This window comes from Balaenoptera borealis, assembly GCF_965194805.1.
Source record: "Balaenoptera borealis genome assembly, chromosome: 2".
Lineage (NCBI taxonomy): Eukaryota > Metazoa > Chordata > Mammalia > Artiodactyla > Balaenopteridae > Balaenoptera > Balaenoptera borealis.
In genome coordinates, this window is record NC_138867.1 from 78,010,797 (window position 1) to 78,037,233 (window position 26,437).

A 26,437-nucleotide genomic window follows, 5' to 3' on the forward strand; every position below is an offset into this window, starting at 1 on the left:
GCTGCTATGATCTCCAGTCTTTTCCAGTCTTCTCAGAAATGTTCTTCACTCTAACCCCATCAGATATGTTTGGGAGCATTAGAGTTGCAATAGGCAAGAAGTTCTTTTCAGGTAAATGTATAGTTTAGCAGATATAATAAAGGTAAATGCTACACTTCGGGAAGATTAGGTACCTTTAAACAATAGAATTTGAAAACAAAAAACCATTAATCTTGGAGATTAACATGAGCAAACTTTTGAGCCATATTGCTCTGTTAGGTTTGATTTACTTTTTACAAAAATTCACTGCTACTGCCTATTTTAAGCAATGTAATTGGGAGTAGTAGAGGGGGTGAGAAGAATAGGTGGACATTTGAAGAGAAAAATATTCTGATGCTAATTTGATTTTTCTTCTTCTTTTTTTTCCCTTGTGCCTAGAATATTTTGAGGCCTGAGAACATTATGTCAGAAAGTCTAACTTTAAAAATGGAGCAGATTTTGAATGTCAAAAAATCATAGAAAACTTCAGTTTTTTCCTTGTATTTCTTTTCTATAAATAATAATGATAAAATATTTTTACCTTTTTTGTAAAGAATAATCACCTCCCAAAAGACAGCCTATGTAGGTCTCTACATTGGAACTGGAAAGAATGTGTATGGTGAATGGTGAATTGTAGCACAAAAGCCTGCATGAAAAGGATGTTCAGGAAACCTCACACAAAACCTCTGTATCCATTTTATCATGAGCTTCCCAGAGCTCTATATTCTAGGAAAAGCTTGCCTGGTCCACTTATCATTTCAGCTTTATGTAGTGTACTGTGTGATTGCTAAATTAGTGCATAATGTATTTATAATATTTATAGTACCAACATTTAGTTAAATAACGTTTATGTAAGATTTATGTTGAGTTTTTAAAAATTTCTCATTTAATGGCAAATTATGAGGAACATGTTTCATAAAGATAATTCTCCATTTAAATTCATCAGTCCATTAAATATTAAAATTATGTTTCTGATGCAATCAAGAACAAATTTGTCCAGCTTCAGTGATTATTTGCACTCATAAAAATTAGGCTTGATTAATAAAATTTAAATGCTTGATTAAGTTGACATTTTCATGTTCTATTCTGATTTATTAAAATTAGTCCCTGTGCCCAGGCCTGGTATGCTAGTAGGTTTACCTTTCTCCTTCTCTTAGTCAACATCCAGAGTGAAGCTGTTAGGAAAGAGTATTTTGCTATGGACTCAGTGATGGTTTCAGGGAAGGAAATGCCCTGTTCTCTGCTCATGGTGCTGCTGGCCTTTGTCTTTATGCCCTGTGCATGGTGGAGATTTGTATTACTATAATCAAGAAAAATGTTTCTTCCAAATATCTATGGATATGATCTGTAAAATGGCATATATTTTTGGTATTTCTATATTTTCAAGAAGCTTTAATCTGTAGAGGATTGTTCAAATTTCTTTGTCAGCTTTTTTTGTTGATAAAAATGTAGTTTTCATTTTGTGGGACTTCCATATATATAGTAGGGGTATTATAGACACAGGAAATCTTTCTGTGGCAATTTTACTATCTTTGTCCACAAGTTCAAAACCAAGAAGGACTAACGGCCATGGAAAACCATTCTCTTCAATAGTTCTTACAAGTGAACTGTTTAAGAGATGTGGTTACTTCTACTATGTTTAAACACCCATTTTACCCCCACTGGTTTGCCCTGTTTTATACATAATCAGGTGCCTAATTATCATTTATTGAGCACTCACTATATGCTTAACACAGTGTGCTGTCTCTTTAATCCTCATAAGACCTCAACAAAAGTAGGTATTATCCCCATTTTACTGGTGAGGAAACTGAGGCTTAGGGAAATGAATAAATTCATACAGCTAACAAGTGGAAGGTCTGAAATGTAATGCCAGGTCTTTGTAATTTCTAAGTTTGGACTCTTAACCTCTACCAACTGTAAAGTGGTAGTGGCAACACTCATTTTTAAGATGTTTCTGCTGTTGCCCATGGTAGTGTAACATATCTGGAAACTTTGTTTAGGTGAACTGTCTCTCATTTAAGCATGTTACCAGAATATTGTTATTGTTTAAAAAATAAGTGATATGGTATCATGACTATTGTCTTTTTTCTTGAATGATGAAGTAAATTCAATAACACATGACAGAAAATGCCCTTGAAGGCATATTTTAGTTTGGTTACCTGCACATACTACTCCAGTTCTATGTACAGAAAGGCTTTAAAATTACATGCTCTTAATAAATTTATCTCATGGAACACTAAAAACAAAGAATACAAAACTCTCAGGTTTATTGGACTCCCAACAATGGTTCTGATTTATAAACTTTTTCCACAAGCAGATAAAGACATATCACTTTGTTTCTATTTTTAGTTTGTTAATTGAAGTCTTGCCATTTCTTGTCCCCTTTCTGGACTAGGGACAGTAAGTCTCCACAAATATTGTGTGAAACCTTCAGCTAACACCACCCCACCACACGGGGCATGATGCAAACTAGTCCTGGGATCATGAGTCGGCCAGAAGGTGCTTCTGTTGGTCCTACATGCTATCTCCCTCACCATAATGTGTAAGGAGTTTTGCCTATCTACCAAGAGGAGGGTGTAAAATCATTTAGAAAGAACCAACAGAACATCACTAGAAATAGGTGGGAAAACACAGCCACCCTGAGAATTGAGACCCAAACCGTGGATATCCTTTCTTCTCCTCTCCTAAGTCCCACTCTTCAACGACAGAAATGACAAAATTGTGGAGGCAGACCTTTTGGAAAGAGAACAGAAATAATAAAACCATTTGGTTGACAAATGGGTAGATGCTTGGGTTGGACACTTTGGAAAACCATTGAGATGGTGAATTCTTTGGATCCATGGGAGACTTTGAGGAGAGTTTAGGAAGTTGGTTTTCCAATGAGTTCCTGGGGATCCAGGAGTCAACTGGGGTTCAAATAAGAGAAATTCAGAAATTCAGAGAAATTTATGGGGGCAAGATCTTCAGGTTTCCTTCAAGGCTGCCAAGACAATTCATTTGGTGGAAAAAGAGCTGGGTTTCAGGGCAGAAATCTCTATAGGAATGAAGAGTATCTCTTTACCTTGTTACATTCTCATATGTATCTCTGGGGAATCTGAGCAAGGTGGGAGCGATTCAGGAAGATGGTGAGGGCTGCAGTATGAGAGTAACTATAAGCGTCCTCTGCAGCAACTACCACTAACTTTAAATTCTAAATATCTCTCTTGAGTCCTAATAGATCTAAAGCAAAAGAAGTCTGCCTTCTAGACAGGAGGATCTTTAGTATATTGACTTTTAAAAATAGAACTGTTTTCCTTTATATCTTTCTCTATGTGAACTGACATGTCACGTACAGGTAACACTCATCTTCCAATCTGAAGTTGAGCTGCAGTTTGAGAATAGAGTAAAAAGATAGACAATGCACTGAAGTATTAAAGGCAAACATGGAGTTACTGAGTGAAGGGACAGACGGAAGGTTGGAATAAGAGCTGTGGCCACAGATAGGTAGACCCTCTTTCTTTATATATGCAGCACACGCACACGTATCTGGGATGATCTAAATGTTTTTTGGCTGCACGCTCTGCATTTCATATATAGACCTCGATCACTGCACCTATTGTACCCACGTATTCCACTTAGTTGTTTGTTTCCCTCACTAGACCACAAACTGTCATGGGCAAGGACCAGGTCCTTTTTTCTCTCCTTCTTTTCCATCTCTCCCTCTTTCTTTTATTTTTATTGAAGTATAATAGATTTACTGGGACCGGGTCTTAATCATCTTTGGACAACAGCTAGCACAGTGCCTGCAAATGTTCAATACATTTTTGTTGAATGAAAATTAGACAATTTTTGATGTGGAAAAAAAAGCAGATTAACATACTTAGTATTCATTCATTAAACATTTCTTTGAGCAACTACTGTGCTGCTATATCTGAGACATCTTGTTCTGTGCTGGGATTAGATACACAGATGGAAGATACAGTTAGAACAGTCTGGGGCAGGTGAAGAAGACCCCCGGTGAGCTTTTTATTATAACACAGCTAGGGGGATATGGGAACTGAGAGGGGAGGGTTCACTTAAGCTCTTGGAGTATATGATGGTAGAGATGGGTTGGTAGGGGTAGGGGTGGGTGAGAATGGGCAGGAAGTCAGAGATGGCTCGCCAGGGGAAATGATGAAGATAATTGGTGGTTACCCAGGCATATATATATAAAATATTAAAACGTTAATGGGTGGCAAGTCAGTATTAACTACCAAAAATATTCAAAATGCATATACTCTGACCCAGAAATTCTCCTTCAAGGACTTTGTCAAAAGACATTACCGGCGACCTGCTCAGAGATTTGTTTAGGAGGTTTCTTTGCAGCATTCTTTGAGATGGCATAAACACTGGAAACAAACATTTCTAAAATGAGTGTTTAATTGAGAAAAAATAAAGTATTCATATGGTGAAAATTATTCAGTCATTAAAAATCATGTTGTTTTCCAGTAATTTGAGGGAAACTCAAAGTAGGTACGCTAACAGTGCCTTTAATGTGATCCAATTTTCGTAAAAAATAAAATATATATGACAAGCAAGAACTACACCTTACATTCGCAAACATATATTTTTTTAAGAAACGAGTAGAAGCTATAGAGAGAGTGTATTGACTATTTGGGAAACTACAAACACACTCGGCTCCAGATGCTGCTGCTGCCGCCATAGCTGTCCCAGTCACCCTGGGTCCTCCTCTCTCAAGACCATGTCAAGACCCCATCCCTCAAAGCTCCCCTTCCCCCATGGCAGAAGACCACTACTTGACCTCCTCCTCCATTGCGGGGCCTTGACCTGCGCACGCCTAGGCTCCCATCTGCTCATCAACACCCACAGGGTCTCCTCCAAGTTCACGGTGCAGCTGGAGGAGGAGCCCTGGAGCTCATCCCAGAGCAAGGTGCCCCAGGAGAGCCAGGCCCTCGCAAGGGAGTGTGCCCACCTCTTTGTGGGCGGGCCTTCTGAGCTCAACCCCTTCGATGTTTGGCTCCTTCAGCAAGGACTTCAAGCGCTCCAGCCACCTGTCCTGGCACAGTGCCACACATCGTGCCGGATGGCCCGCTGCACATCTGTTCTGGTGCCCATGCGGCTTCCAGGCGCAGCACGAGCACCTCCACTAAGTTCAAGACCGGGCCTGCACTGCCCTTCCCTGGGCCACCACGTCTGTCCCACACAGTACCACCCACACAAACTCACTGCCAGTGCAGAGGTTACTGCCTTATCCTAGACCTCAGTTTCCCCAACTATACAAAGAGAGAAGCATCATTCCTTCCTTCCTTTGCTTTCTGTTGTGTTATGTGGACCAAGTCTTTGCCCACCCTGGGCCTGTGGAATGGGTGCATTGGAGGAGAGGCAGAGAACACAGGCCTGGGAACCAGTTGGAAGTGGGTTCCGGTCCCACCATGCTGTGTGAGCCTTTGTAAGTGGCATAAGCTCTCTGAGCTTTGTTTTCCTGCTCTCCCAAGCGGTGAATGATTGCTTTCTGGGTGAAAGAGATGACAAAAGAGAAGGGGGCACTGTCTGCTTCATTTCTGTGCCTCCTCCCTTCTGCCCACTATCTCCACCTTTTGCTCATTAAACATTCCATTCTCAAAACCAAAAAACACACAAACAAACAATCCTGCTGGAATACAGGGGAGATAAAGCTGAAGCTATATGGTTTGGGTGGGGCATACACATGAGGAATCTTCTATGCCATGCTCAAAGATATTATGGAAAGACAAAAGTAGCAGAGGGAAAAAAATCAGCATTTTGTTTCAGAACTATCACCTTCCTACAAGTCTTGAGGTAAGAATACAAGCTGTGATTTTGGGGAAAGTTGCCAGAAAAATACAAGACATCCAGTTAAATTGGAATTTAGATAAATACTGAATATTATTTTTATATAAATATCTCCTGTTGTTTATCTGAAATCCCAATTTAACTGGGCATCTGTATTTTTCCTTGCTAAATCTGGCAACCCTAAACTGGGAACAAATTCAGAGGGCTTCAGGGGTTGGAGCTCAAGGAAAATTTGCAACGCAGAAGGCCTTGGTCACCTGAGAGAGAGGGAATGTAGCATGGTGGTGGGAGTGGGGCATTTGAGAAGAGTGGAAAAAATGTGGAAATCCTGTTGGGGTATGTCCAGAGCCTGATGAGGTGATGGTCATCAGTGTACAGGGCACCAGTCTGTAGACTGAGTGATAATCTGGCACATCTAAGTGGTTGAACAGATTTGAGAGGGTCACAAGGGATGAAATTTTCTACTGACATCTGATTGGCTGTTGGTTTCTACCTCTTTATGCTTGTGATTGTGTTGAAAAAATAAAGGTCTGGTTCTTTTCATGGTCCTCCTCACATTTTTGCAAGCTGGTGACCTTCTTAAAAATTTGAGAAAATTTGTTGAAATAAGCAGGAAAAAGAAAAGAGTGATCATCAATTTTTAGACGTGTTTACAGGCTGTATGACTCAGTGCTGCTTCTGTTAAGAGCAAGTACGTGGTCTTTTCTGGTACTGAGATGCAAACTCAGGAGGCTCTGATCTATGCTACTTTCTGTGAATGATAAAGCCCTTATTGAAGTGCCAAGAGTCTGACCACGCACCAAAAGTGCTTTTCGTGTGGAGTCCGCCCCTCTCAGCTCAGCTTTGGCCAGTCTTTTCAGATCCTGTTAGGAATATTTCACTTATTCAATAGTCTACTTATTCAAATATTCCACCAGGAGGACTTCTTTGGAACTGAGAGTACTGGCTGAGAAAATAATAAATGAGTTTGATTTACAGGAAATCAGGTCAAACAAACAGATGTTTCTTTGGCAGATGATCCTAAATTGTCCAATCAACAGCATTTATGGTGGCAAAGGAAATTCTCTACTTACAAGCTTTATTTCTAGACATCAATGTTCTGGGCCTAAGTGGAATAGTCCCAACAACAACAAATATAGTCAGTGCTATTCTAAAGGGGAAAAGAAGCATGGAGGGCTTTGCCATGTGAGGGAACTAACAAAACATTTCAGTATTTCCTAAAATATTTTAGCAGACAGATTTGGGCTCAATTTGTATCACAGTGAGATCATGAGTCAGAGAATGATTTCATTGATCTAGCCTACTCTTCAGTCTTTTAATGACTCCATTGATTAGGCAACTAAGATTGTTAAGTGGGAGGCATATCATGACAGTAAAAATGAATGCTCTTTTAAAATGTAATTAAAAAGCACTGCTTGAAGAATTTTTGAATGTCAAAGATATTCAAAGATTTTCTTCACTAATGTGAAGGATTTTTAGCTTTAATTTCCTCTTCCATGCTCACCTGGGTGGATGGAAGGTAGTCCTCCCAGTCATGAATGTTTTTTGAAATGAACGGGGTCACCTGGGATCAAACAGGTGATCAGTACCCATTCTTGAGAGGTCACCAGGTACCTCACAGGAAGGAATCTGGGGATACCTGGGATTCCAGGTAAGGCTCCAAACACTTAGAAAGTGGACCCCTTGGTAAAGGCATGCCCAAACGTGTACCACAGAAATACCCTGAGGCTTCAGAACAGGGCAGAGCTGGCTTTGCGCCCCACTTACTCTGTGGAGTTTGTTATTCATCATTCTCTTTGATTCTGAATTTCCTCTTTTGTAAAATGAGGATAAAACCATTTAGAATCATTTACTTGATATAATTATTATGAAGTAAAGCAGAAACTAACACACCATTGTAAAGCAATTATACTCCAATAAAGATGTTAAAAATAATGATAATAATTAAAAAAAAATTATTATGAAGAATTAAAGGAGACCATGTCTCTAAAAGGCTTAGCAGGATACCTGATACATTCAAGTTGCTCCATTTTCCTGAATGAGAGGTGAGGAGGACATGGGGGTGGAGTGGGGAAAATGAGGGTTTTCCAACAATCTGTTTGCTTAAAGATAGAGTTAGTACTACTGACCATTCTGAAGCTTAAAGGAGAAATGTGCTCAAAAGGTACCCAGGGAGACCTGGGATGGGCCAAAATATAGCCTCAAGAGGAAATGTAGTTGCGAGGTGTGATAAGGAGTGCAAATTTCAGAAAGACTGACAGATCCTAACACCCACTCTGCCACGTTCTAACTAACTGTGTGCCTTTGGAACTATTTAACCTCTCTACCCTGTTTCCCTGTATGTGAAGTAGGAATGATGATACCTGTCTCAGTGAGAGTATAATAGAGCTCTGGTTTCTTTGGCCAACCTGTTTCTTTCGTCCTCTGAGATTTGATTTCCCCTCTCTCAAGGAAGGGCTCTTGTAGCCATGCTTCTTCCACGTATGTTCCCTTCCTTGTCACAGAGAAGAGAATAGGCGGTCACCTGATTTAGGAGGCCCCAACACATGGGCTGGGCTGACACAATCATCTTCTCTCTCCTGGGGGAAAACTAAATGACATGATAAAAGAAAGTGCTTAACACAGTGCCCAGGGTGTAATGAGGATTCGAAAATTTTTAACTCCAAAGTAAAGATCACTTCCTGGCATCTACTCTTACAAAATCTCAGTTTATAGTAACTGTAATGTGGATAGTTGGTACAAGCCCAATGGGCAGTGCAGGGGTGATTTTCCCCTGGTTCTGGAGTGATGGCTTAAACCAAGAGAAGTATGACATTCATGCCACAGACATTTCTGAATGAAGTTTGTATTAAACAGTTTTCTCTGGAAAAGTCTAACAATTCTTATGCTATAAATTTTAATGTCATGGTCCAAGTAGAGATAGATTTAGATCTAGAATTGCTTATTTTTAACAAGTCTGACTGAGAAACAGCAGAGGTGAAATACCATTGCTAACCACACCTCTTTCTCATGTGCATCTCTAAGTCTACAGCATTAGACTCAGGAACGGCTGTTTCCTTATTCTGTCCTCAACGGGTTCAGCTCATGATATGCAGCAAAACTTACTTGGCAAGGATTACATCTCATTTTTTTCATTAAACTAGAACAGGCACCATGGTGGGGAAAAGGTAGGGGGTTTCAGTTCCTGTGATCTTTAAGTCTCCAAAAAGGAAATGGTCTCCTTAATAAACAATAAACAGACAAAGAAATCCTTTCCTATTTTAGTATTAATCTCAACTATCCACCAATATTTTGAAGACAGAATTTTTACCCAACTATGTACTTTTTATCTTTTACAGTATTTTTTTCCCTTTCTCTTACAACTTCTTATGTCATGGAAATATTATTTTCTTTTCTCTTTTGCTACACAAACCTGAAGTTTATTTTGATTTGTTTTTCTTTTATAATTTTCATCCTAATTGAATTTTCTCAGCTGAATAATGTACAAATGATTTTTTGTGTGCGACAGAATATCCACCGCCCTCCCCCGCCCCCTGCTTTTCCTGAAACAGAAAGTTTCCTGATTTGGAATCAGCCAATGGTGTGATTAATGCACTTCAGAGATTCCCTGAAGTTTTCACACATGCTGAAAAATTCTGCATTGTTTTGGGGATACCAATAAGGACTTAGGGCAAAGTACCATTCTTCCAGGGCTATCCACTATGCAGTAGATAAGTAGTCAGGCACAGCAGAGCAACCCCTACAAACACTTTCGCTTAATTTACATATATGTGCTTGTGAATATGTGTGTGTGTGTGTGTGTGTGTGTGTGTGTGTGCAATCTGTAACCAGCAAAGTATAACCCAGGTTTCTTTTCAAAAGGAGCAACCAGTTCAAATGCACAGCTGGGTATGGCAGAAAACACATAATTAGACAAATTGGATTTAAGAGTTACGTAAGGTCTCAGCTGAGCCAGTGAATGAGAAGCTGAATGAAGCGTTGTGATTGCTGCTCTGGTGCCTGGAAAGAACAGAATATGTGGATATGTGTGTTTTGGGCAAATAAAAGGCAATCACGGGGAGTTATGGAGTGTAGTTGGCATTCCATGAAAGTTAGACTGTAGCATGTTTCACAGTGGCCTGTGTTGGGGAATAAAATATCGTCCATGGCTAAAAGGGGGATTCAGTCAGAGATATGCCCACAAGGAAGGATTTGTAAGTACTATATCAGAGTTATATTTTGGGGGGAAAAGGGCAGTAGAAAAATTTACATAATATGTTAACTTTTCAATAGGCTTATAAAAATTCTCAGAGAATCTTAAGTACAAGGGGATACATTATATATTATTACTTTCCCTCTAAAAGTGGACCTTTCCAGCCAAGGCAGGTATATTCTGAAGAAAATAACAAGCAAAGTCTATAGTTTCAGAATTTTTTACTAAGAATACTCAAACCAATGACTAAATATTGAAGATAAGCACCCTCATAGGATTAAGAAGCTGAAACTAAATTACCACTTTTTTGCAAACATTCTTATTTGCAGATTTGTCTCAAGGCAACCGAATGAAAAGTAGATTTTCGTGGGATGAATTGGGAGATTGGGATTGACACATATACACTAATATGTATAAAATAGATAACTAATAAGAACCTGCTGTATAAAAAATAAATAAATAAAGTTTAATTTTTAAAAAAAAGTAGATTTTCTTCTCTCTCGACAACCTCCTGGAAATAAATGGTACAAAAAGGACTTGTGTCAGAGAGTCCTATCTTCTTAAAGAAAACATCCTGGATTAATTGACAAAAGTACCTATTAGTCCCCATGACACCAAGGCTTATGGCATTTGGGGCTTGTCTCTCAGCGTGCAAGTTAAATATATATCCATAAATCCTTGCCAATAATAACAACGTCTTGTCTGTTGATGCTGCCTAACGATTAAAATCTCTAATAGCGATCTCATGTTTGGTTTGATAAACTTTACAAAAAAATGTTTGAACACCTCTAATTTGCAAAACACGTGCTAGAGACGGTGGCAAGTACAAAGATGAACAGTTCCCTACCTCAAATTTATAATCTCATGAGAGAGACAGAAATATATCAAATAACATAGGGAAATAAACACGGTGTGTTGTTGGCAACCTTGCCTTGGTACTTGGTGGTTGTGCATCTGGATTTTTCTTTTATTTTGATGATAAAGAAAATTATTTTGAAGAAGTCTATTTTGCTTGTGTAACCATTTAAAGTATATTTTGCTTGAGTTATTTAAAAAGAAAATTCTTTTATGTCATAGGTATGTCTGTGCAATCATTATGATGCTATTATAACAAAGTATTATATAATACTGCTAAACTTATGATCAAATAACTCTGTTTCCTGCGTCATTATGGGCACAATAGTTGGCAAAAGTCCTGATTATCAATCAAACGGAGGCCCTTAACGGCAAAAAAAAAATAAAAAAATAAAAAAATCAGTGTAATCTGATGTGGACAAATAGTTACCAAATAGATCCTTATGTTTGACAAACCCTTAAATTATTCTCAACAGCTGTCTACAGAATTATAAAATTGCAAATGTTCTATGTGGATAAGACATTCCCCTCCCATTTATTTACATATGGGAAAGTTTTTCAAGCTGTATGTTTGCTAGGGGTGTAGTGACTGAGATAGCCTAAGGGGAATGAAGACTGGTGGGAGAATAACAAATGTGATTATAATGTGGCTAACTTCTGCTTCTCTGTCTAAAACTCTTTGAGAGAGAAAAGGTTGTCTCACACATTCTAAAAACTTTCAAAAATGCCGGAGAGGGCAAGTGAGTGCAATGTAACTTTCCTTAGGTTAAGTGAAAGGTCTTGATCCATGAGCCAGCATCCTAATACACCCCTGACACAGAGAAGGGTATTTGTTGTTGTTCAGTGAATGAACACTGAATTAAGGTACCTTATGCACTTTTCTAGGACAACAACCATCAAGTCTTCCTTCCCTCCAATGACAGACCACAGAGAACTGTCTTAGATAAAATACATTCGTTTGGTCTGACCATAGATAATTTTGTGATATTATGTCTTAACTCAGGATTCATTAAGACATAAAAACAAGTAAGGGGCATAAAAGAAATAATCATTTGGAATAACCGATTTATACCTAAAAATCATAACTCATTCTTTGGTGTGCTCTCAATTTTAGTTCCTACCAAAATGAGTAATGCTAGAAATAGGTGAATACTTTCTATTGTGTTAGGACCAAAGAGTTGTTAGTTTTGAACTGATAAAACTTTCCTCCAAACTTGAGTATTTACAGACAGAATTTCTGGTTTGCAAAACCGAATTCAATGTTGATCTTGCTGGAGAGATTAGGAATAAGAACAAAAACACATGCAAATAAGAAAGTAGAGACTTACTGTATCGCGTTGCCTGTTATCTTTCCCTGATATTATCAAGAAGTAGTTCCATGTCAATAGTAACAACAAAACCATTGGTATCATGTAGAGCTCAAAGTTCCAGACAACAAAGAGAAAGAGCTGGAGGAGGGAGAAGGAAGAAGAAAAAGATGAGTTAACTCTGAATTTCATTAAATGGCCTCTCTTATCCATACTGCACTTCAAAAAAGCACACAATTAAATGCTTCAGAACAGAAAGATTTGTCTTGAAAACAAAAACTTGAGAACTTGTTAGGCATTTTTCTAAATGCACAACCGACCCCTGGAAAGTCACTAAGATTTTTACTTGGTTTAATTTCTATGAAGGAAAAACTGATATCACTACATTGTCAATGAGGCAATTTTAATTTTTCTCCTCCAGTGAAATTATTGTTAGGTCGGACAAAATAAAGTTTTAAAAAAGAAAGGCAGCAAAATGAGCTTCACTACATTGTCAGAAATAACTGGTCTATCTGCCTTGATGATAAAGGATGAATCACCATTTAATATCAGAAACTTTTTTTAACTCTCACTTGGATAATACAATGTAACAAGCATAATAGGCAGATGAAAATACCAAGTCCACACCAGAGAGCTCCCAAGATTTCACATTATGAATAATAGCACTGCTACCAACAAGTATAAAAAATTCAGCCTTGCCATAGAAATCAAACAGCTATTAAAAAAATGGAGAAACTTTGTCAAAGGAAAATTTTAAATGTCTACCTTTATTATCTTTTAAAACTACCTACTTCTCTAGGTATGTAAATGAGTTTTAAAATTGTATGAGGAATGTAAGTTTAAGAACTCACCTAGGCTGGCAGAAGGAACCATTTTAAGAGCATCTGCATCATAAAATAACCAGCAATGGTTATAAAGTGTGACTCACCCCCATTCCCCACCAGACTCTTATAACCCTGCACAGATCATCTAAATTCTCTGGGTCTGTGGCCCCTGCTGCCAAATTAAGGTAATTTAAGTCAGATGGTAGTTAAGAGCCAGATTCCACCCTTGGTGCTAACTAGTCCTATAACCTCTGGCATGCTATATATCCTCCCTTTAGTTTCTTCTTCTGTAAAATGGGGATGATAAGAGTATCCACCTGAGAGGCTGTGACAATTAAATAGTTGAAATGTGTTAAGGATTTAACACACTGCTTGGTATGCAGTAAGTGCTCAAAAAAAGTATTGTGTAAATGATATCAATACCTTACAAAATTGAGAAAGTCAACTATTTATTAACTAAGGTCCTCAGGTAGTACATATTCTAATACTGAAAACTAGAAAGTCATCTGCCTGCTAAGCTTTAGCTGAACCAAAGTATAATTGGGAATTTGAGCCAGCTGGTTGGGGTCATGCAAACATCCCGCCTTTGACAGATCAGAAAGGTTAGGAGCAGTGCCCTAAGAACACTCACATCAGGCACAGCAGCATGGGCTGTTCGCAGCCTTCTTAACAAACCTCAGCCAAGCCCACAGCCTATTCAAATTGCAGAGAAAATGAACCTGTATGGAGTGGTAGAGGGACCCCTGGCCCACGGGCCAGAAGACTGGCTCTGGGCCTTAGAAAATCACTCTCCCTCAGTGTTTTCATTTCTCAACATAGGTCTGTAGATCTGGTCCCCTCTAACATCCTTTCTCTAATATTTAAAATGACTTCATGATGTTACTGTACCATCAGGGATTTTTTTAATGTGATATTAAATTTTGAAGACTGTATATTTTACTGAATCCTTTGATATTCATAACCCACATGGACACCAAAAAGCATAAATAATGGTTTCGTAACCCAAGAAATGAATTTTGTACACAATTATATGGTAACCATAGATTCAAGTTCCTGAATAAGAAAAATCTCAAATATGTTAATGCGTGGAACATGAGCCATATATTCTCTTTCACCAGAAAAGTATAAAGATTTCTAGAAAAGGAAAATATTTCTATTTAATTTTTGAAATATATACAATATATTTAAAGATGATACAAATTATAACTGATGGCTATGATTATTCTATTAAAGTATATTTTAAAAATATGATTTTTTATTCAGGAAGTGATTTAAGGCAAATTTGATAGACATCAACATATATAAAAGAGAAAATAATTTTTTGCTAGAATCCATATTAATTCTTTACATATTTATTTGTAAAATTTAGACAATCACTAAAATATAAGCTCTTTAAAGGAAGGGATTTTTTTTCTTTTTGCTCACTGTTCTATCCCCAGAGCATAGAATGGGGCTTGGGGCATAGTAGGTGCTCAATAAATATATATTTGCTGAATTAATGAATAAATGGATACTGGGTTCCCAAGTCATTTAACATAAGTCTACTTAATTATTTACATTAGTAAAAGTCCTATAGAGCCACTATTTAAAACCAAGTGACATCTGGAAAATGTATTCAGAATTACAACCTGTGATAGCACTAATGAATTTCTCCCTGAGGCACATAAGGTCGAAGAAGTACCTTAGTACTTCTAGAAAAATTGTCTTTCCATTCTGGCTATGCAGTCATGAACCGTCTTTCCTCTTAGACCTTCCTATATAGTTGCCTTTTCCAAGTACATTCACTTGACTCAGTGTATTCTGGTCTCATGGATGGGACTCAGATTATTCCATTGCTAAATATCACCAATTGTAATGATTTTTAACCTATTGAGCAAATATATTCCTCCTTGTAATGGCCACTCATTGGTGTTAGAGTCCTGGTGTTACCCAGAGTGAATTTCTTGTTCCTTTATGTATTAGTGTTAGTTGTAGGCCAGGTATTGCACCAAATAAACTTTTCATATGATAATTCTGCAAGTTACCAAACCACCTAGCATGTCTTTTTCTTCTCGAGGTTCAACATCACTAGTTGCTTAAAGTACCACTTACAAGGCATGGTTTCTGGACACTTCTCCATTGTGGACATCCTCTCACCACATCCAAATCAATATATCAATAGCTTTCTTAAAATATAGCACTCAGAAGTGACAGAACACTTCTTATGAATACATACGGTCTTAATATGCCCTAACAACATGAACACCAGGACACAGGATGGGAAAAGATATAGAAGAGAGAGACAAAGAAAGAAATTGCATTAGCTTTATGAATTCTCGTAGTGGAAAAATAGTCTCCTTCCCCATTATGTGCTCTTTAAGAATCTAATATTTGGATAACTAAGTAAAGAGCCCTTGCTCTTGAAAATATCTTTAAAAAACAAACAAACAAGAGGGCTTTGAATAAACTATAAATACAAAAGCATTTTTTTCTCAAAATTTAATTGAAGATTTCAAAAGGTCAAAAAAAGAAACAGCATGATATATTCTTGCCTACTTTGTTGTAAATTAATTGACCATATGTGCAGGAGCCTATTTATGGGCTCTCTAATCTGTTCCATTGATCTAGGTGTCTGTTTTTATGCCAATACCATACTGTTTTGGTTACTATAGCTTTGTAGTTTAGTTTGAAATCAGGGAGCATGATGCCTCCAGCTTTGCTCTTCTTTCTCAAGATTGCTTTGGCTATTGGTGTCTTTTGTGGTTTCATACAAATTTTAGGATTGCTTATTGCTGTGAAAAATATTGTTGGAATTTTGATAGGGATTACATTGAATCTGTACATGGCTGTGGGTAATATGGACATTTTAATAATACTAATTCTTTCAATCTGTGAGCAAGGAATACGTTTCCATTTACTTTTGTCTTCAATTTCTTTCATCACTGTCGTGTAGTTTTTAGTGTATAGGTATTTCACTTTCTTGGTTAAATTTATTACTAAGTATTTTATTCTTTTTGATGCAACTGTAAATGGGATTGTTTTCTTAATTTCTTTTTCTGATAGTACATTGTTAGTGTATAGAAATGCAATAGATTTTTGTATATTGACTTTGTATCCTGCAACTTTACTGAATTCATTTATTAGTTCTAATAGTTTTTTGGTGGAGTTTTTAGGGTTTTCTATATGCAAAATCATGTCATCCACAAATAGTGACAGTTTTACTTTTTCCTTTCCAATTTGGATGACTTTTCTTTCTTTTTCTTGCTTAATTACTCTGACTAGGACTTGCAACACTATGTAAAATAAAAGTCGCAAAGTGGACATCCTTGTCTTGTTCCTGACCTTAGAGGAAAAGCTTTCAGCTTTTCACTATTGAGTATGATGTTAGCTATGTACTTATCATATATGGCCCTGGTTATGCTGAGGTATGTTGCATCTATACTCACTTTGTTGAGAGTTTTTTTAATCATAAATGGATGTTGAATTTTGTCAAATGCTTTTTCTGCATTTATTGAGATGATCATATGATTTTTATCCTTCATTTTATTAATGTTGTATATCCTGTTGATTGATTTGTGGATATTGAAGCATCCTTGCATCCTTGGAATAAATCCCACTTAATGATAGTATACGATCCTCTTAATGTATTGTTGAATTCAGTTTGCTAATATTTTGTTGAGAATTCTTTCATCTGTGTTCATCAGGGATACTGGCCTGTAATTTTCTCTTCTTGTGGAAAAGGGAAGTTTCTTCAATAAACGGTGTTGGGAAAACTGGACAGCCACATGCAAAAGAATAAAACTAGGCTGTCTTACACCATACACAAAAATTAACTCAAAATGGATTAAAGACTTGAATATAAGATCTATAACCACAAAACTCCTAGAAGAAAACATAGGCAATAAGCTCCTTGACATCGATCTTGGCTATGATTTTTTGGATCTGACTCCCAAAATAAAGGCAATAAAAGCCAAAATAAACAAGTAGGACTACAACAAACTAAAAAGCTTATTCGCAGCAAAGGAAATCATTGACAGAATGAAAAGCCAATCTACTGAATGGGAGAAAATATTTGCAAATTATACATCTGATAAGGGGTTAATATCCAAAATATATAAAAACTCATACAATTCAATAGCCAAAAACCAAGCAAACTGATTTTAAAATGGGCAGAGGATCTGAAGGCACATTTTTTTCCAAAGAAGATGGCCAACAGGCACATGAAAAGATGCTAATCATTTAATCACCAGGGAAATGCAAATCAAACCACACTGAGATATCACCTCACACCTGTTAGAATGGCTATTATCAAAAAGTCAAGAAATAGCAAGTGTTGGTGAGAATGTGGAAAAAAGGGATCCCTCGTGCACTCTTAGTGGGAATGCAGATTGGTACCGCCACTATGGAAAACGGTATGGAGGTTCCTCAAGAAATTAAAAACAGATCTACCATATGATCTAGCAATTCACTTCTGTGTATTTATCTGAAGAAAATGAAAATACTAATTCAAAAAGATATATGCACCCTCATGTTCATTGCAGTATTATTTACAATAGCCAAGATATGGGAACAACCTAAGTGTCCCTCAATGGATGAATGGATAAAGAAGTTATGATATATATACAGTGGAATACTATTCAGCCATAAAAAGAATGGAATCTTGCCATTTGCAATAACCAAGATGGACATAGAGGGCATTATGTTAAGTGAATTATGCTAAGTGAAATAAGTCAGAGAAAGACACCATATGATCTCACATATATGTGGCATCTAAAAATGAAACAAACAAATGAAACAAACAAATAATTAAAAAAACAGATTAGTGGTTGCCAGAGGTGAGGGAGGTGGGTGAAATGGGCTAAGGGGGTCAAAAGGTACAAACTTCCAATTATAAAATAACAAGTCATAGGAATATTGTGTACAGCATATTGACTATAGTCAATAATACTGTACTGCATATTTGAAAGTTGCTAAAGGAATAAATCTTAAAAGTCCTCATCATAAGAAAAAAAATACTTGTAACTATGTATGGTGAGGGGTGGTAATTAGATTTATTACAGGTGATCACTTCACAATGTATACAAATATTGAGTCATTATGTTGAACACCTGATACTAATATAGTGTTATATGTCAATTATACCTCAATTTAAAAAAAGAAAAAGAGCATGGACACAGATTAACAATAAAAGGTATTTATTAAACACCTATGTGCTATGCAATACTGGGTGCTCAAAATTAGGATAAGACATGGTCTCTGGACTCATATTGCTAAGAATCACTAAGAAAAAAGCAATTATTCTCTATAGTACTAGTGATGATTCTAATACTTGTCAATAGCGATGATCCTCTAACAAAGAGCTCTCAGAGGAAGAAAGGGGGCTTTTAGCTTATTCTCTCCACACTGAAGCTTCTTTTCTCCCTGGAGCCCACTTGCATGAAGATGGGATCCTTTCCTTTTCCCTACAAAATACCAAAACACACCTGGATGGGTCTTCAGTGTTTCACCAGGGCAGCAGGAGAAAGAAGGAAGCTCAGAAAAACTCCAGGAAGGCTAAAACAATGCAGGATCTGTCCTTGGTCCTGACCACACTTTTCATAAGTTTGGGGTTTGAAAAAAAGAGACATAATGGGCTAAAATGGGACCAAAAAAGCAATTAAAAAAAAATATAAACCCAAAAATGCCTAGGATTTTTTGCGACCCATATATCCAGAAACCTTTTTGCCTGCATGGGACATGGAGAGAGCATCTGATGATTCTAGAATTTCTCCAGGTTAAACTAGGTAATAAGGACTCCTGCACATTTGTACAGTGTTTAATTTCCTTTGACTTCATCACTATGACATCCTTTCCTTATTTTTCCTCTCTCTCTCTCTCTCTCTGTCACATTCTCCTTGCCTTTTCCCCCACTCCCCCCAACACTTTTAATACGGAAACTTGGACTATCTATATTTTACTTTCATAAAATCCATGACCCCATTCCAAACAAAACATCTAGCTCTACATTAGTTAGCCTGGCTCATTAGAAACTAAAATTATTCCAAGAATTTGGTGGTTTCCTTTTTGCAAATTACTAGATGGTTGTGATTTACTACTAAAACTCTGTATCAGAACATCTTCATGGGACATTAGAAGTACACACAACCTTCTTCATTAGAAAAAGGATATTGTGAGTTTTACACATTATCCTGGATGGTAGAAGCTCTTTGTCAATCTGCCTTGGACTGTTAGCCACAACCATGGGATCCCTAAAAAAGCTGCTTCAGTGTAATGCACTAGAAAGAGCATGGGAGTTTGAATCAGGCCCATGTTTTTATCCAAGCTTACTAGTCACTATCTATGTGATGTATTACTAGATTACTCTTAATTTTATAATCTGAAAGTTAAAACTATACTATTTACAGATTTGAGATGGAATTAGCCTAGTGTTTGGCACCTGTAAGATGCTCAATAAGCATTAGGTATTATTACAAGCAGGAATATATTGGCTCATACTATATGTAATTTTTTTGGCCCTTCTTGTAGCTCATCACTTTCCCTATTCCACTCTAGAATCCATAGGGTGGATTCAAGCATTAGAGCTACGTTTAAAAAGCTACATCAACTACAATAGGAAGAGCTGATAAAGCGAGTGCCATTTTCAGTATTTTTATATTTAGCTTATAGTGATTACATGCAGTAATGACCCCAATTTGTTCATATCTCCATGTATCCAGGCCTTTTGAAATACTCTCCCATGATGACACTGAGATTAGACATAGGACTTGTTTTGGCTGAGGGAAGAGTTGTAAAAATACTGAACAAAGAGGCTTAAAAAGCATTTGCTCATTGGGTTTTTTCCTCTGCACTCTTCAAACCCTGAGCCCATGTCAACAAGCACAGGCTAGTCTGCTGAATGATAAGAAACATGTGATACAGTTGTCTCCATTGCCCCAGCTGGAAGCCAGACAGCATCCAGAAGCAAAGTTGCCTAACTGGCCAGAAGCTGACCAAGGATGCATAAGTGAGCCCAGCTGAGAACAAAAGAAATACCCAGCTGAGCCTGATCCAACTTGTTCACCTACAGAATCATCACTAAATAAATGGTAGTTGCTTTGTGCTACTAATGCAGTGGTTTGTTATACAGCAAATGCTAACTGATACATATTTTCTCTCCAAGGAGACAGTATGGTAGAGTAAAATATGGTCTGGACCAGGAGCCTGGAGAAGTGCTTTTAGTTCCATTTCTGCTATCTGATCATCATAGGACCTTGGGAAGGTCAGTTATTCTCTTTTATTTTAGTCTATTATCTATAAAATGGAAATGGTAATACCTGTCTATTTCACAAGTAGGCTGTGGGAAACAAATTATGTAATATACGTGAAAATGCTTTATCAGAAAGTACTATACCAATGTAAGTAATGTCAATTTTATGCTTTTCATATTTAAAATTGTTTCTGAAAAATAACAGAGACTTTATAAAATAATACTCCAAGATAAGTCAATATGATAATTGTTCTTCGAGCAGTTATAAAAGATGGATGGTGTTCCTTAGAGGGATTTCTGTGTGGTCTGGGAGGAAGGGGTTTGCTGGAAGGAAGTCATAAGTACTGGGTTGGCCAAAAGGTTCGTTCGGTTTTTTTCCGTAAGATGGCTCTAGTAGCACTTAGTTGTCTTTAACTTCATTCAAAACAATTTTGTTAGATTGTATGTGACAGCTGTCATACCAGCGTGCACTTAAAAAAAAGCTTATCAAAACTGGTGAATTTTTGTGTAGTCATTTTATTATTGAAGATGGAAGAAAAAAAGCAACATTTTTGGCATATTATGCTTTATTTTTTCAAGAAAGGTAAAAAGGCAACTGAAACACAAAAAAAGATTTGTGCAGTGTATGGAGAAGGTGCTGTGACTGATCAAGCATGTCAAAAGTGGTCTGCAAAGTTTTGTGCTAGAGATTTCTCGCTGGACAGTGCTCCATGGTCGGGTAGACCAGTTGAAGTTGATAGCAATCAAATAGAGAAATTAATTGAGAACAATCAACGTTATACCACACGGGAGATAGCTGACATAATCAAAATATCCAGAGCATTGAAAATCATTTGCACCAGCTTGGTTATGTTCATCGCTTTGATGTTTGGGTTCCACATAAGTTAAGAGAAAAAAACCTTCCTGACCATATTTCTGCATGCGGTTCACTACTGAAATGCAATGAAAACGTTCTGTTTTTAAAACAAATTGTGACGGGTAATGAAAAGTGGATACTGTACAATAATGTGGAATGGAAGAGATTGTGGGGGAAGTGAAATGAACCACCACCAATCACACCAAAGGCAGGTCTTCATCCAAAGAAGGTGATGTTGTGTACATGGTGGGATTGGAAGGGAGTCCTCTATTATGAGCTCCTTAAGGAAAACCAAACCATTAATTCCAACAAGTACTGCATCCAATTAGACCAACTGAAAGCAGCACTTGACGAAAAGCATCCAGAATCAGTCAACAGAAAACACATAATCTTCCATCAGGATAATGCAAGACCGTATGTTTCTTTGATGACCGGGCAAAAACTGTTACAGCTTGGCTGGGAAGTTCTGATTCACTGCTGTATTCACCAGACATTGCATCTTTGGATTTCCATTTATTTCAGTCTTTACAAAATTCTCTTAATGGAAAAATTGCAATTCCCTGGAAGACTGTAAAAGGCACCTGGAACAGTTCTTTGCTCAAAAAGATAAAAAGTTTTGGGAAGATGGAATTATGACGTTGCCTGAAAAATGGCAGAAGGCAGTGGAACAGAAGGGCGAATACGTTGTTCAATAAAGTTCTTGGTGAAAATGAAAAATGTGTCTTTTATTTTTACTTAAAAACTGAAGGCACTTTTTGGCCAACCCAATATTAAACCTATGAGGGGTTGCAGTGAAATGTTTTACTAATAATCAGAGCAAGAAAAATCCAGATCTTTAGAGAAACTCATTATTGCTAGTAAATGACATTAGCATACATTGTAGATTTTGTGAAGTCTGGAGTTGAAAAAATTAGGTTTTTAAATGTTAACAGTTTTTAACATTCTCATACCCCTAGATATAAAAGTATCTTGTTCTGAACTACCAGCTTTAAGAATGTCAATTCCTGTCCATACATTTTTTTCACTTTTAAATCCAAATACCTTCTATCTAAATCAGTGTTATCTTGCATATGATTTTATCACTAACATCACAAAACACAATCCTTCAGTATCTATTTGTGCCAGGCTTTAAAACCAACCTGCATTTTTTTTTTAACATCTTTATTGGAGTATAATTGCTTTACAATGGTGTGTTAGTTTCTGCTGTATCACAAAGTGAATCAGCTATGCGTATACATATATCCCCATTTCCCTTCCCTCTTGCGTCTCCCTCCTACCCTCCCTATCCCACCCCTCTAGGTGGTCACAAAGCACCGAGCTGATATCCCTGTGCTATGCGGCTGCTTCCCACTAGCTATCTACTTTACACTTGGTAGTGTATATATGTCCATGCCACTCTCTCACTTCGTCCCAGCTTTCCCTTCCCCCTCCCCGTGTCCTCAAGTCCATCCTCTATGTCTGCGTCTTTATTCCTGTCCTGCCCCTAGGTTCTTCAGAACCTTTTTTTTTTTTTTTTTTTTTTTTTTAAGATTCCATATATATGTGTTAGCATACGGTATTTGTTTTTCTCTTTTTTTTTTTTTTTTTTTTAAACATCTTTATTGAAGTATAATTGCCTTACAATAGTGTGTTAGCTTCTGCTTTATAACAAAGTGAATCAGTTATACATATACAATATGTTCCCATTTCTCTTCCCTCTTGCATCTCCCTCCCTCCCACCCTCCCCATCCCACCCCTCTAGGTGGTCACAAAGCACCGAGCTGATCTCCCTGTGCTATGCGGCTGCTTCCCACCAGCTATCTATTTTACATTTGGTAGTGTATATATGTCCATGACACTCTCTTACCCTGTCACATCTCACCCCACCCCCTCCCCATATCCTCAAGTCCATTCTCTAGTAGGTCTGTGTCTTTATTCCCGTCTTGCCACTAGGTTCTTCATGGCCTTTTTTTTTTCCCTTAGATTCCGTATATATGTGTTAGCATACTGTATTTGTTTTTCTCTTTCTGACTTACTTCACTCTGTATGACAGACTCTAGGTCCATCCACCTCACTACAAATAACTCAGTTTCATTTCTTTTTATGGCTGAGTAATATTCCATTGTATATATGTGTCACATCTTCTTTATCCATTCATCTGTCCATGGACACTTAGGTTGCTTCCATGTCCTGGCTATTGTAAATAGAGCTGCAATGAACATTGTGGTACATGACTCTTTTTGAATTATGGTTTTCTCAGGGTGTATGCCCAGTAGTGGGATTGCTGGGTCATATGGTAGTTCTATTTTTAGTTTTTTAAGGAACCTCCATACAGTTCTCCATAGTGGCTGTATCAATTTACATTCCCACCAACAGTGCAAGAGGGTTCCCTTTTCTCCACACCCTCTCCAGCACTTATCGTTTGTAGATATTTTGATGATGGCCATTCTGACTGGTGTGAGGTGATACCTTATTGTAGTTTTGATTTGCATTTCTCTAATGATTAGTGATGTTGCGCATCCTTCCATGTGTTTGTTGGCAATCTGTATATCTTCTTTGGAGAAATGTCTATTTAGGTCTTCTGCCCATTTTTGGATTGAGTTGTTTGTTTTTTTGATATTGAGCTGCATGAGCTGCCTGTACATTTTGGAGATTAATCCTTTGTCAGTTGCTTCATTTGCAAATATTTTCTCCCATTCGAGGGCTGTCTTTTCGTCTTGTTTATGGTTTCCTTTGCTGCGCAAAAGCTTTGAAGTTTCATTAGGTCCCATTTGTTTATTTTTGTTTTTATTTCCATTTCTCTAGGAGGTGGGTCAAAAGGATCTTGCTGTGATATATGTCATAGAGTGTTCTGCCTATGTTTTCCTCTAAGAGTTTGATAGTGTCTGGCCTTACATTTAGGTCTTTAATCCATTTTGAGTTTATTTTTGTGTATGGTGTTCGGGAGTGTTCTAATTTCATTCTTTTACATGTAGCTGTCCAGTTTTTCCAGCACCACTTATTGAAGAGGCTGTCTTTTCTCCATTGTGTGTTCTTGCCTCCCTTATCAAAGATAAGGTGACCATATGTGCGTGGGTTTATCTCTGGGCTTTCTACCCTGTTTCATTGATTTATATTTCTATTTTTGTGCCAGTACCATACTGTCCTGATTACTGTAGCTTTGTAGTATAGTCTGAAGTCCAGGAGCCTGATTCCTCCAGCTCCGTTTTTCTTTCTCAAGATTGCTTTGGCTATTTGGGGTCTTTTGTGTTTCCATATAAATTGTGAAATTTTTTGTTCTAGTTCTGTGAAAAGTGCGATTGGTAATTTGATAGGGATTGCATTGAATCTGTAGATTGCTTTGGGTAGTATAGTCATTTTCATAATGTTGATTCTTCCAATCCAGGAACATGGTATATCTCTCCATCTGTTTGTATCATCTTTAATTTCTTTCATCAGTGTCTTATAGTTTTCTGCATACAGGTCTTTTGTCTCCCTAGGTAGGTTTATTCCTAGGTATTTTATTCTTTTTGTTGCCATGGTAAATTGGAGTGTTTCCTTACTCTTTCAGATTTTTCATCATTAGTGTATAGGAATGAAAGAGATTTCTGGGCATTAACTTTATATCCTGCTACTTTACCAAATTCATTGATTAGCTCTAGTAGTTTTCTGGTAGCATCTTTAGGATTCTCTATGTATAGTATCATGTCATCTGCAAACAGTGACAGCTTTACTTCTTCTTTTCCGATTTGGATTCCTTTTATTTCTTTTCCTTCTCTGATTGTTGTGGCTAAAACTTCCAAAACTATGTTGAATAACAGTGGTGAGAGTGGGCAACCTTGTGTTGGTCCTGCTCTTAGTGGAAATGGTTTCAGTTTTTTACCATTGAGAATGATGTTGGCTGTGGGTTTGTCATATATGGCCTTTATTATGTTGAGGTAAGTTCCCTCTATGCCTACTTTCTGGAGGGTTTTTATCATAAATGGGTGTTGAATTTTGTCAAAAGAAGAGCAACCTACATTTTAATCATAAGTATTCAGAATGGTTATTTTGAAAATCTATAATTTACTGAAAGGTAAATGACATAATTTTTCCTAATAAGTATCTTATATCACATTGCATAAAATGAACTTTAGGGGGAAAGTCCTGCAAGGAAGGCTGGGAAGGCTGAGACTATCTTCATTTTATGAATGAGGAAACTGAGGCTCAGGAGGTTAAACTTGTCTAAGGACATCCTCTACTGAGTGGCAAAGTCAGCTAACTCCCAATCCAGTGTGCTTTTCCCACAATGCTCCACTGTCTCTAAGGTAAAGGATTTTATAGTGAATGTTGATGCTCTGAAGGTCTCAATTATTTAGGGACTGATTATTCAATTTGTAGATTTTTTTCTATCTCTACTTCTTCTCCTTCCTCTTGCTCTGGGATAACCACTAAATGGAATACCACTTTTTAGGTGCTCTGGTAAAGGTCTGGCATGTCAAAGAGGTAAAACACTAATGGTCAAAATGAGGTTTGTAGAGACAATTTCATTCTTCCTTTTCCTCACTCTCTTGCATGGCTCTGAATAATCAAAGTTAGCTATTCACAAGGTTTCTATGAAATGGGGTTTTCTTCTGTCCAAAATGTTTAGAAGAGGTTAGCAAGGTGGCTGTAAAGGCAAAGACTGGAAAATAATTGAGCCAATTACATTTTACAAGCAAAAGAAGCCTTACTTTTTCACATGAAGATTAAACAAACAAAAAGACCTTTTCTACTCAGAAGCTAATAAAGGTGGGCTTGGGCTCTTCACTTCCATTTAAACACGGCAAATTATATAAAGTAGAGTGAATGATTCAAAATATTAAGATTTTATAGCAATACCATTTCTTAGGAGGTGCAAGATGTACCTGAATTTTCTTTCTTTGAGCCTGGGGTTTTAAGAGTCCCAGGCAGGGACTGGGCCATCCAGATCATCCCATCAATTGATGCTCTCATTGAAGTGCAGTGGAAGATGCCTGCATTCAATGATCATTCAGTGTGACACATGACAGTATCCCTGGGGGAGCGCACTTCAGAAAAATCATTTAAGTTGGAATATTGAAATATCCTATTCTTTTGCAAACTACAGTATATTTTAAAAAAGAAATCTCATCCAAAATGATTAACACTTCCTACTGTTCAGGAAAAAAGCCTGCCCTTTCAGACTAACAGCTGTGAATCATTAGCTCTCCAGTGATGAGATGTGTTTGATGAGTATTTTTCTTTCTAATTAAGAGATGAGATTCTCTATTTGACTGTCTCTTCAGAAAGAAGTGAAGAAAAAATTCTCTGCCTACATGGAAAGGCCATCTCCTACAAAACAATTAATTATTTCACGGCTCTTTTAGAAAATCCCTTTCCTCCCTAATTTCAATTCATTTTTTTTTCTTAAAC

General features: G+C 37.2%; 1 protein-coding gene across 16 annotated transcripts in view; it reads right to left on the reverse strand.

Moving 5' to 3' along the window:
- The window catches only part of MCTP1 (multiple C2 and transmembrane domain containing 1), a gene marked incomplete at its 3' end in the record, with an annotated part of 559,050 nt that overhangs the window by 81,736 nt on the left and 450,877 nt on the right, over nucleotides 1–26,437 (reverse strand). For all 16 annotated transcript variants that reach the window (XR_014239262.1, XM_082375756.1, XM_082375755.1 and 13 more), the window contains one exon: nucleotides 12,184–12,303. Coding sequence is in view for 15 of the 16 variants with exons in the window: in XM_082375756.1 (XP_082231882.1) it covers nucleotides 12,184–12,303 (120 nt within the window). The remainder of the gene's footprint in view (nucleotides 1–12,183; nucleotides 12,304–26,437) is intronic.